The sequence below is a fragment of the Chaetura pelagica genome, unplaced genomic scaffold (genome assembly GCF_000747805.2).
Source record: "Chaetura pelagica isolate M959 unplaced genomic scaffold, ChaPel_1.0 scaffold251, whole genome shotgun sequence".
NCBI lineage: Eukaryota > Metazoa > Chordata > Aves > Apodiformes > Apodidae > Chaetura > Chaetura pelagica.
This window is the reverse complement of record NW_009952271.1, coordinates 1103122-1116158: the sequence shown is the minus strand read 5'-3', so window position 1 is coordinate 1116158 and position 13037 is coordinate 1103122. Positions and strand designations below refer to the sequence as shown.

General features: G+C 46.3%; 1 protein-coding gene across 1 annotated transcript in view; it reads right to left on the bottom strand.

Annotated features, from left to right (window-relative positions):
• Positions 1–13037, bottom strand: part of TUBGCP2 (tubulin, gamma complex associated protein 2) — a 36881-nt gene that overhangs the window by 8350 nt on the left and 15494 nt on the right. The window contains 6 exon segments of the mRNA XM_010007782.1: positions 3896–4016; positions 4564–4692; positions 7906–8078; positions 8720–8900; positions 11716–11896; positions 12987–13037. The exon segment at positions 12987–13037 is cut by the window's right edge and continues 10 nt beyond it. Of these exon segments, the coding sequence (XP_010006084.1) occupies positions 3896–4016; positions 4564–4692; positions 7906–8078; positions 8720–8900; positions 11716–11896; positions 12987–13037 (836 nt within the window).

Sequence of the window (13037 nt, the reverse complement as noted above, 5' to 3'; positions counted from 1 at the left end):
AGCCCTTCACAGGCTTTTTACCTTTTGTGACCTTTGATTTACCTTTCACATCACCTTCTCAACCAACTAAAGCTTCCTTTAACCACCCTAACTCTTCACTGGAAAGGAGGCTCAGGATAGTTACCTGTTTATGAACATGCTCCTTTGCTTTTAAATCTGCCTATCCTTTCCACTCCCACCTTCACAATCACAGTCAAGTGGAAAAGAGAAAAATAAATCCAAGAACCTTCAATGTCAAGGAAGTTTATGAGGCTTAAGACATACAGGTTATTCAGGAACACACAATAAGGAACTGGGACTTGCAGTGGTGCAAGGATGCTGTGCTACTTCAATTGGCTTTTTCAGTCTCAAGTTTCACATGTGTCCTGGTTTGAGCCAGGATTAAGATAATTTTCCTTTTACTGATTTTTTTTTTTCCTTCAGTGAGCTCTTTTTTAACTAGCAGCAAGTGTTCCAGCTGGGATTGACAACACTGGAATGTTTATGCTACTATCAAGATTCCAAGATCCCTTCTTTGCCCCGTGGGCTCAGATACTACGGGGAGATCTGTGACACCCCCATACAGGAGGCTCAGGAGATGCCAGGGGAGTTGTGGGCGTGGGAGGAGACAAGAGGGGTTTGCACATTCCTGAACACATTTGTACGTAATTGTACTTATTTTTTTTTATGATTAGTATTTAATTAAAGCTGTCTAGTTTAGTTTTCAATCTGGAAAGCCTCTCTACTTCATTCTCTCTCTCCTTTCCTACCTGGGTGGGAGGGGGAGGGGATCAAGAGCATTGTTGTCTCTGGTTTAATTGCCCATCCTGAGTCATACCAGAATAACACGACAGATTAAAAACCCTCTTGCTCTGTATGATTTTGGGATGTGCTGAAGCTGAGAACACTAGTCAAGCTGGGGAAAGAACCACAGAACTAAAATTGCCAAGGTATCTGCACTGCTCCTTCATGATTACTGCCAAAAAAACCCCCTTAACCTTTGAAACAACTATGATAAGGCAGGGATAAATCCAGGAATCACAGAATCATAGAATGGTTTGAGTTGGAAAGGACGTTAAAGATCACCTAGATCAAACCCCAATGCAATGAAGATGCTAGCTGTGTTGATGAAGACAATGATGCTGTGAAAATGAAGATACTAGTTCTATTTTTAGGAAGAAAGCATATTAAATTCAAGTGGAAATGCACACACAAGACAAGTCCGACAAATTAAAAAACAGCAGAAGGCTCTACATGAGACCAGTGAGGATCACCTTTTCCCTCCTAAGACACACAGGAAAGGACAAAGCAACCCCAGGCTACAGAGGTTAAGGAGCCAGTTCTGCATTTTCTTTTTGGAAAGAAATGCTGCTTTCATTTCAATCAAGGAAGATGTTACCTAGCAGCTGGAGCTGTGTCACCCCTGGTGAGCAGATTTCTCAAGGACTGCATGACAAAGACGATTAAAACAGCTTATTTAGCAAGCAGTGGTGAGATGCTGGGCTTCCAGGTGCCCATATCACAACATGGTACCATGCCTAGAGCCAGACCTCTCCTGACGTGGTCAAGGGCATGCTCCACCTCCCAGAGGTTTAAAAGCCTTGAAGGACACTGAAGCAAGCTCAGGAAGTGTGAGATAAAAGAATGGATAGTGAGGATTAAGAACTGGCTACACAACAGAGCCCAAAGAGTGGTGGTGAATGGTGCAGAGTCCAGCTGGAGACCTGGAACCTGGAGACCTGGATCCCTCAGGGATCAGTGCTGGGTCCAGTCTGGTTCAACATCTTTATCTATATGACCTTGATGGTGGGACAGTGTCTTCTCAGCAAGTTTGCTGATGACATGAAGCTGGGAGGATTAACTGATCCACCTGAAGGCTGCAGCCATTCAATGAGATCTGGGCAGCCTGGAGAGCTGGGCAAACAGGAACCTCATGAGGTTCAACAAGAATAAGTGCAGAGTCCTGCAAACCTGGGAAGGAACAACCAAATGCACCAGGACAGGACAGGAGGGGATCTGCTAGAGAACAGCTCTGTGGAGAGGGACCTTGGAGTCCTGGTAGACAAGTTCTCCATGGGACAGCAATGTGCCCTTGTGGCCAAGAAGGCCAATGGTATCTTGGGGTGCATCAGGAGGAGTGTGTCCAGCAGGTCAGGGAAGTTCTCCTCCCTCCCCTACTTGGCCCTGGTGAGACCAGGTGTCCAGTTCTGGGCTCCCCAGTTCCAGAGGGACAGGAATCTACTGGAGAGAGGCTACAAGGATGATGAAGGGACTGGAACACCTGCCTGATGAGGAAAGGCTGAGAGACCTGGGGCTGTTCAGTCTAGAGAGGAGAAGACTGAGAGGGGATCTAATTAATGTTTATCAATACATGAGGGCATCAAGAAGGCAGGGACAAGCTCTTGTCACTTGTGCCCTGTGACAGGACAAGGGGCAATGGATTCAAACTGGAGCCCAGGAAGTTCCACCTCAACATGAGGAAGAACTTCTTTGCTGTGAGGGTGACAGAGCCCTGGGACAGGCTGCCCAGGGAGGTTGCAGCCTTTCTGAGTGACCTGCCCTAGCTTTGGTCCTGCTCTGGCAGATGATCTCCAGAGGTTTCTTCCAACCCCTGACATTCTGTGATTCTGTGACACAGATGAGGATGGGAGGAAACAGACATTTGAATTACATCTCAAAGACCTTGCTAACTTGCCAAAAACGTTCTCAGTTTCAAGTGATGACACACAAGTCAAGTGTGATTGTCACATCATGGGTACCTTTGAGTTGTTACTACTGCACTCATTACTTGGAGGAGCCCTTCACATACAGAGCAGTGGTAGAAGTGCTCTACAAAAGGCTGCTGCAGCCCTCCAGGTTTCACAAATGAAGAAGTATGTGGTGAAGGCACAGCCAGATCTCCTTCTTGCCACACAGCCAAGAAAAGATGTTTCCTCAGTGCCAGAAAAGTCGCTTTATACCTGCTATCTCAACATACCTGGCAGGCTAAAGAGGCTCACAGATGCTCCACAGTGAAGGAAAAGTTCTGCCCACTTGGGCTATCACAAGCTTTGGTTTACAGACATTTCTTGGGAATGGGCTGCTCTGAGAAACAGTATAAACTGGCAAATTTATTTTTGGAACTGAAATCCATATGCTTCAACACCACTATATCTCTGAAGGAGCAGAGAAACTCAATGGCTGATAGCCAAAGCAGAGGTGGATCTTCAGATAGAAAGTCTTTGGAAAAATTCTGGAGTCAGCAGATTGTCTCTTCTCCCCAGAGGATGCTGTCAACACAGCCTGCACTGAACAATCCCTTCCAGAACACCTCAACAGAGACTGAAAGGAAGCACCACCTGAAATCAGGATGGAAGAGTCCAGGACAGGATGACTTCAAGTGCCTTGACTCAAGGAAAGGAAATTGAGTGCTACATTTTGCAAACCTAAACTTCCAAGAAAACAAAGCACCAGCTCATCCAGGGGCTTGACACAAAACCTCTTCTTGTTCAGAAGTACTAGCCAGAGCTGCTTACAACCCTAGACCCAACACCTCCTGTGAATTCTCCAGGAGAAAGGATGACAGATTGGTCAGCAGAGCCCAGAACAGCCCCCTAGACCACAGTAGAAACTATAAGTTGATAAAGAAGATTCACAGGGCTCCTCAGAGAGCTGCCAAGAGAGCTGCTGTGGCTTTAATGCAGGGGTGTTGGGTTGTTTGCTACACCAGATAAATCAAAGGATGACTACCAGAGAAAAGAAGATGATGTACATCTGCCTTCTGTTTCCTTCCAGGAGCTGTGACAAGAACAACAGATACTTAAGTGCCTTTAAAAAAACTAACAGATACCTGCAGCAACTGAAACTAGGCTTTTTTCCTGCTCTCTTAAATTTGTCAAGACTTCAGTTCCAACTTCTCTCAAGCATGCACACTCACCAATTTCAGGTTCTTCTCAAGGATGTGCCACGTTGGCTCCATCACTTCAAACATCATGTAATACTGGATATTCTGTACAAAATTCAGCATCCGCTGCCGCAGTGTGAAAGCACCAGCAAACCTAGGGGAGAAATCACACCCACACAATTCAGAGCTAGCAAATGCCATGGAGAACGACCACCAGGCTTGTACAGTCAAGCAGAGCTCAGTATTTCTGTCCTAGCAAATTCACTGCTGCAGTGTGAGAGGGATTATCAAGTTAATCCAAACCATTTCTGATTATTTTCCACACATTCCAAGGGCTTTCCCTCAAGTACCAGGGTCAGAGTTTTGAACCTGCTGTGGTCTGGATGAAGACTTTGAATATTTGCTTTTATTTCATTAAAACTTTCATATTAAAGCAATTTTCCTAGTGTAACTCTCAAGTGAGACATTCCTTTGTCAGCAAGGAAAAATGAACATGATAAATGGCTTGCTAGCCTTCCTTATTAGATGAACACTTCCATGTGCACAGGTGTCCTCTGCTGCAACTGGTGTAGAAGGAGCTAACCCTAAACCCCATCTCTTCCTTTTCAAAACTTCATGCCAACAAAGAGGAATGAAACCTAAAATGTTACATTTTGACATCAACCTGTAAGATCTGATCCAGCAGAAAAAAAAGGCCATACCACTTAGCTGAATGCAGGGAGAATTGCTTGGCTGTCTTGTTGCTGATCCAAACATTGCACAACTGCCTTTCCACATGTTTGCAATAGAACATGTGTCTGAAAAGCATCTGGTATCTTGTCAGTGCTTTCCTGGAAAGAAAGGAGAAAACCAACCAGATGAAGAAGCCCTGTTCTGATTGACAGACTAAGCTGTTAAGGCTGAGGCTGCTCAAAGGCAAAGAGACTTCACACAGTATGTTCCTCACGCCCTCAGACACACACAGATCCATGCTGAAACAGTTTGAACCAAGGGGGGATAAAAAAATCACAAAGAATTTCTCTCCAAGAGTCTCTCCTCTGTACTCCCTGCCAGCAGGTACACCACCAGCCTCTTTCTTCACGTCCCTCAAGCTACCCGCAGAAAGCTCACCTCTGTAGATGCTTGGATGGAGGGCTGAAAGCCTCTGGTCAGGTACCCACTGTCCTAAGAGCACCAAAACAACCCACCCAGATTCTCCAAGAAGACAAAGCAAAAGCTGTAACCAAGCTACAGGCAGCACTACCCTGCCAGCAACACACTGTCAGAACAGATGGGGATGCTTATTTATAGCTTCAGGGACTGGATTCAGGTCTGCTCTCAGACACTTGAGTGTAGGTGTCTGCACAGCTCCAGTCAATACAGTTGGTGAGGCCTGACCAAAGAGTATTTTCATTTGCAGAGCTCTCACCTTCTGTGTGAAAGAAAGAGACACCATTTCAAAGGCCTTGGGGCATTAGAGAAGTCCCACCATGTCAACTCATTTTTTTAAAGGTGAAAGGAAGGGACCAACTAGCTGTTAGCAGTTCACTATTCAACATCTGTCACCCTGTGCAGGTGGCACTGCTCATCCCTTTTGCCCTGGCTCACAGCAGCCCAGGGAAGCAGGGGGCAAAGCCCAGCAGAAAAATGAACTGTTGAGTCCCTCACAACTCACTTAAATGCACAATAGTTTGGTATTTTCCAGCAACAACCTGCAGCCTTCCAGATTGCAACCAGGGATACCAGAAAGTGCATTTTTTACTGCTCCTCACAGTTGAGACTCAGGGGACACACTTCAGAAAGCCATGGACAAATGAAAACTGGGTGGCCAGCCACAAGGAAACCATGGGAGCAGGCTGGCCCTTTGATCTATGTATTCATACCCTTTAAAAGGAAAGTCTGGCTTTCCAAGCATGACATGGTCTAGCACCGATCTACTGAAGAGACAATGATATTCCATGGCCTACAAATGGATCAAGCAGGGCTCAGCAACCCGAAGGCTCTCCCTATCAGTCAGCAACTTCTAACATCCCTTTTAGGATACATGCTTTTCAGTGTTTTACTGTGTAGAAATGCACTTTAACCCCATAAAAGAAGCTTCTGCCTCTTTAATCTTCAGTGGATTGATACTTTACCTGTTTATAATAAGGGACAGAGGCCACTTAACAATGTAGTCAAAGGAAAATGCTTCCAGACCACTAAGAGTGAGCTCTGTGGGGTCTGCACTGATAATGGCCTTCTCTTGCTTGGTTTCTATGGCCAGTACTCTCAAGAGCTGGGTGATGAGGTCATGGGGCATCAAGTCAATCTATAAAGGAAGAGCAGCAAAAAAATTAAGCCACAGGACACTTACAGGTACTGTGTAGCAATGAACGTGTGGCAGAAATTATCAGTGGTTCTTAAGTCATCAGACCCACCAAGGAAGCACTAGTGAATGGTATGGTCTGGAGTGGAGCAGGAGACACCAGAGCAGTGTTACTGCAGTGTGTACCAGTCAGCATAAAACAAACTGCTCTGCTGATCGCACTCCCCTGCCCTCAGTCTCTTGCAAGGTCTACTCAGACCTCAGACTCCTCAGGATCACCTTCTGGGCTGCTTCACATCTGTAAAACATGCCAACATCAACAGGCACGGCTTCCCATCAGGTATTTTCTTTTACTCCAAAATGAGCTGAGAATAAGCATGAGACACACTACTGCTTCCACCTCATCCTGAGGCCACCCAAAAGCACCTTCTCCATGTTCAGACACCAGCAAGAAAATGCAGGGTGAGTCCTCCCAGTTGCCAACCTGGATGAAAGAGGACTTACCCCAGAGATGGTCTACAGGTCAGCCATCAATTGTCTTTTCCTTCACTGTACACTCAGCAGGTCCTTATAGACACACAGATCTTCTTGAATCATGGTAGGCCTTCTGCTCAAATTGATCTTCTGCTTACCTACACCCTTACCTTTAAATCATCCTTGAAAGGATCTGTGTTGGCTGTGCTCATTCGCAGGGCTAACTCCAGCAGAGCCTCCAGCCTCGTGGTTATGATGTCATCTACAGGTTTCTTGAGTTCCTCTTCCGTGAGATCCATGAAGTGAACAAAAAAGTCCCCTTGATCCATCAGGAAATAGTGTTTTATGGATCTGCTCAAGAAAATGAAGGGAGAATTGATTCTGCTTTTTAAAGTCCAAGCTGATCCATATTAAACATAAAGGAACAAAAGCAATCCAGCCAGCCAGCCCCCTGGGTCTGATCACAACATGTTCATCTTCCTGCAGAACAAACAGCCATAAATCACCCATTTGGAGACTCTCTTTTAGGCATGCCCCTCCACCCTTCCACCTCTGGCAGGATGTTCTTGTGCAGTCAGATCAGGGCTGCTGCTATTCTTGTTGGGGGGTTTCCCCCTGGGTCTGATCACAACATGTTCATCTTCCTGCAGAACAAACAGCCATAAATCACCCATTTAGAGACTCTCTTTTAGGCATGCCCCTCCACCCTTCCACCTCTGGCAGGATGTTCTTGTGCAGTCAGATCAGGGCTGCTGCTATTCTTGTTGGGGGGTTTTGCCTTGAAAAAGGCACCTTGAAAAAAAAAACAAAGGTCTGCAGGACATTGCTGGGTGGAGGCTCACGTTGCTACCTTGCACAACTGCCCACCCTGCACCCAGTGGAGACCATCCAAGTGGCAGCTGCCATTTTTACTGCTCCTCACAGTTGAGACTCAGGGGACACACTTCAGAAAGCCATGGACAAATGAAAACTGGGTGGCCAGCCACAAGGAAACCATGGGAGCAGGCTGGCCCTTTGATCTATGTATTCATACCCTTTAAAAGGAAAGTCTGGCTTTCCAAGCATGACATGGTCTAGCACCGATCTACTGAAGAGACAATGATATTCCATGGCCTACAAATGGATCAAGCAGGGCTCAGCAACCCGAAGGCTCTCCCTATCAGTCAGCAACTTCTAACATCCCTTTTAGGATACATGCTTTTCAGTGTTTTACTGTGTAGAAATGCACTTTAACCCCATAAAAGAAGCTTCTGCCTCTTTAATCTTCAGTGGATTGATACTTTACCTGTTTATAATAAGGGACAGAGGCCACTTAACAATGTAGTCAAAGGAAAATGCTTCCAGACCACTAAGAGTGAGCTCTGTGGGGTCTGCACTGATAATGGCCTTCTCTTGCTTGGTTTCTATGGCCAGTACTCTCAAGAGCTGGGTGATGAGGTCATGGGGCATCAAGTCAATCTATAAAGGAAGAGCAGCAAAAAAATTAAGCCACAGGACACTTACAGGTACTGTGTAGCAATGAACGTGTGGCAGAAATTATCAGTGGTTCTTAAGTCATCAGACCCACCAAGGAAGCACTAGTGAATGGTATGGTCTGGAGTGGAGCAGGAGACACCAGAGCAGTGTTACTGCAGTGTGTACCAGTCAGCATAAAACAAACTGCTCTGCTGATCGCACTCCCCTGCCCTCAGTCTCTTGCAAGGTCTACTCAGACCTCAGACTCCTCAGGATCACCTTCTGGGCTGCTTCACATCTGTAAAACATGCCAACATCAACAGGCACGGCTTCCCATCAGGTATTTTCTTTTACTCCAAAATGAGCTGAGAATAAGCATGAGACACACTACTGCTTCCACCTCATCCTGAGGCCACCCAAAAGCACCTTCTCCATGTTCAGACACCAGCAAGAAAATGCAGGGTGAGTCCTCCCAGTTGCCAACCTGGATGAAAGAGGACTTACCCCAGAGATGGTCTACAGGTCAGCCATCAATTGTCTTTTCCTTCACTGTACACTCAGCAGGTCCTTATAGACACACAGATCTTCTTGAATCATGGTAGGCCTTCTGCTCAAATTGATCTTCTGCTTACCTACACCCTTACCTTTAAATCATCCTTGAAAGGATCTGTGTTGGCTGTGCTCATTCGCAGGGCTAACTCCAGCAGAGCCTCCAGCCTCGTGGTTATGATGTCATCTACAGGTTTCTTGAGTTCCTCTTCCGTGAGATCCATGAAGTGAACAAAAAAGTCCCCTTGATCCATCAGGAAATAGTGTTTTATGGATCTGCTCAAGAAAATGAAGGGAGAATTGATTCTGCTTTTTAAAGTCCAAGCTGATCCATATTAAACATAAAGGAACAAAAGCAATCCAGCCAGCCAGCCCCCTGGGTCTGATCACAACATGTTCATCTTCCTGCAGAACAAACAGCCATAAATCACCCATTTAGAGACTCTCTTTTAGGCATGCCCCTCCACCCTTCCACCTCTGGCAGGATGTTCTTGTGCAGTCAGATCAGGGCTGCTGCTATTCTTGTTGGGGGGTTTTGCCTTGAAAAAGGCACCTTAGAAAAAAAAAACAAAGGTCTGCAGGACATTGCTGGGTGGAGGCTCACGTTGCTACCTTGCACAACTGCCCACCCTGCACCCAGTGGAGACCATCCAAGTGGCAGCTGCCAGTTCAGAGCAGAATCTTGGATTCCTCTGAATGAACAACCTGGAATGATTTTTTAAGTACTCCAGGTACTTGTGGTGACATCTGCTACAGCAGAAACTTGGGTTTTCACTTGGCACCAGGGCAAGTGAATTGCAGTGTGGCCAGGAGCTTCTTTCAGGATTATCTGAGTGCATGCCCAAAAACCACAGAATCATGGAATTGTCACAGTTGAAAAAGACCTCTATGATCACTGAGTCCACTGTCAACCCAAGGTGAAAAAACAAAAAAAAAGGAACAACCACACCCCCCATAAAAACACCACCACCACCACACAACCCCATAAAAAACCCCCATGCCCACTGAGCAAGTCTTAAAGAGCCGTATCTACACATTTTTTTTAATACTTCCAGGGATAGTGACTCTACCACTTCCTGGGCAGCCCCTTCCAGTGCCTGACCAGTCTTTGGGCAACGAAATTCTTCCTAATATCCAGTCTGAACCTCAGTTCAGGCAACCTCAGTTGCCTGATGCAACTTCAGGCTCTTGTCCTATCACTTGTCCCTTGGAAGAAGAGCCCAACACCCACCTCACCACAACCTCCTTTCAGTTGTAGAGAGCACTGAGGTCTCCCCTTGGCTTCCTCTTCTCCAAACTAAACAATGCTGGTTCCCTCAGCCTCTCCTCATAGGACTTGTCCTCCAGGCCTTTCACCAGCTTGGTTGCTCTCCTCTGGACACGCTCCAGCACTTCAAAGTCCTTCTTGTAACGAGAGGCCCAGAACTGACCCCAGTACTCAGGGTGCAGCCTCACCAGTGCCAGCACAGGGGCACAATCACCTCCCCACTCCTGCTGGCCACACTATTCTTGATGCAGGCCACGATGCTGGTGGCCTTCTTGGCCACCTGGGCACACTGCTGGCTCATGTTCATCCAGCTGTCAATCATCACCCCCAGCTCCTTTTCTGCTGGGTAGCTTTCCAGATACTCCTCCCCAAGCCTGTAGCATTGCCTGGGCTTGTTGTGACCCAAGGGCAGGACATGACACTTGGTCTTGTTGAACCTCATGCAATTGGTCTCAGCCCATCAATCCCACCTGTCCAGGTCCCTCTGCAGAGCCTTCCTGCTCTCGAGCAGATCAAGACTCCTTCCCAACTTGGTATCATCTGAAAATTTGCTGAGGAAGTCCTCGATCCCCTCAGCCAGATCATTGATAAAGTTATTGAACAAGACCAGCCCCAACCCTGAGCCTTGGGGGACACCAGTGGGGACTGGCCACCAACTGGCTCACTCCCTGTTCACTGCAACTGTCTGGGTTTATCACACATAATAGCTGCAGCTTCCACAGCAAGAATGGGACCAGCACAGCCTTAACACAATGTGATTGCAGATTCCTGATCATTGTCAATCTGGGACGACACTCAGCCCCTCTGTTTCCCTCACTGCTGTTGCTCTGTTGAACCAAGACAGCTCTCTCAGTCATGAGGAAGTCCAGACAGTGTCAGTGGTGACCTGAGGACACAACTTGTATGGGAGTGAGATGCTTACTTCTGGCACACCCCAGAGCACCAAAGCCAAATAAACTTTGACCTAATGCTGTCGACAATCCCACTTCAATGATCTTGAAGGTCTTTTCCAACCAGAATGATACTGTGGGTTTGTCCCACCAAGTTCAGACCACTTTCTCTCACACTGTGTCACTACTTTGAAGCAGAACCTCTGGTATCATACCTTACACGCAGCTATCAACTGCAGTTCCCTACCTATTCATTGCTGTCTTGGTCTCCTGGACAGTTAAGATCCCTGGTTCTACTGTGTACTGAAGACAGTAATAAACTAAAAACATGATTCTCACCAGAAAGCTGGAGTTTGCACATGACAATGCCCCTGGTTGAACATGTTACATGAATCAAAATATAGGTCACTAAAATGAACTTTAAAAAAAGACAATGTTAAGAAAAACTCTGTGCTGGAACTTGGGGCTAATTCTGTATTCCAGCTCCCAATTTTGCATGAACAATAACCATGGCATATATTGGTGAGATGTTTCAAACTGTTTCTTATTCACATTAAACTCTTTCTGATGATACCAGATGATAATAGGAAACTCCCTTCCCAGGTGGGACAAGTCATGAGAGCAGTAGGGGATGTCCACACCAAGGACAGGTTTAGGGACGGAGTAGACAAAGCCATGACAGCCCTGACCATGTTTTCACAATAGCCGTCCAAGCAAGTTGGACTAGAGACACTCAGACACCATTTCTACCCAACATTTCTATGATTATACACTTTTTTCTTTTTTCTTCAGGGAAAAAAAATAAATCATTGTTTCAGGTCAACCTCTCCAATAGAAACAGAATACATTCCTAACTTGGCAAGAAGAGACCTAACTTACGTTCTCTGTCAGATCCCCATTTATAGAACATGCACTTAGTGAAATAAAATCAAACCTTAGGTGAGCCACCAGCTCTTTCTCCTCCATTAGGAAATCCAGAAGGACTTTGCTAGCATAGTTATACGCTTTTTCTATTTGTTCTACATAGGCTCGCTCTTTTAAAGTGTAGATGACCTCCTTAGCCACAGGGCAGGTGACATCCCTTCCACATTCTCGTACAACATTCAGGTATTTCCCTGGAAACAAAAAGAATGACCCATATTGACACCTACTCTACAGCCAACAAGGGTTCCAGAGAACTCTCTTCAAGAGGAAGAGGTACTGTGAAATGTTTGCACCAAGTTCCACTGAAAGTTAGACACACCTTTCAAAAGATGACACAGATTTTTAAATGAGGGACCTAGTCTATTATTGAAGGACAGATTTAGAAATGGGTTTGGCTCCCATCTCTGCAGGTAGTCAGAAACTCTGAGGATCTGGTGCTGCACTTCAGGAGGAGCTTTGGGAGGGTTTAGTGCTTAGGGGGGCAGGATTAGGGCAGCACAGGATGTGTGCTTCACTGAAGCACCCCAATTAACACAGCATGTTCAAAGCCCTGTTGTCTAGCTCCATCTAGCTAACTGCTGGAAAAGTGTCCCCGTGAAACAGAGCAGGACAGACAGCTCCTCTTGTACTCCTTCCCACGGGTTGTTTTATTTATAGGATCTGGGGTTCCTTTTAAACAAGATTCTTCTAATCCTCTGAGAAGTTCAGCTGAACAAGAAGTTCAAGGACCAAGTAGGATGACATTTGCTTCATCTTAACACAAGGAATGGTAATGATTGTCTCGTGATACCTCAGGGGTATACTGGCAAGAGCCCAATGGAGGCTACGAGGATGATGAAGGGACTGGAACATCTGTCATATGAGGAAAGACTGAGAGACCTGGGGCTGTTTAGTCTTGAGAAGACTAAGAGAGAACCTGATGAATGTCTATAAATACCTGCAGGGTGGGTGTCAAGAATGGGCCAGTCTCTGTTCAGTGATGCCTGTGACAGGACGAGGGGAAACGGCACCAAGTGACAACACAGGAAGTTCCACCTCAACATGAGGAGAAACTTCTTTGCTGTGAGGGTGACAGAGCCCTGGGACAGGCTGCCCAGAGAGATTTTGGAGGCTCCTTCTCTGGAGGGACTTTCAAGCCCCATCTGGACATGTTCCTGTGTGAGCTGCCCTGGGTGTTCCTGCTGCAGCAGGGGGGTTGGGCTGGATGATCTTCAGAGGTCACTTCCTACCCCTATGATTCTGATTCTACCACTCCTCCATAAGAAGCACACCTTCACCTACCTGTGCTTAGGATTTTGTCAGCCATTTTCTGCAAGAACGATGGAATCTGCT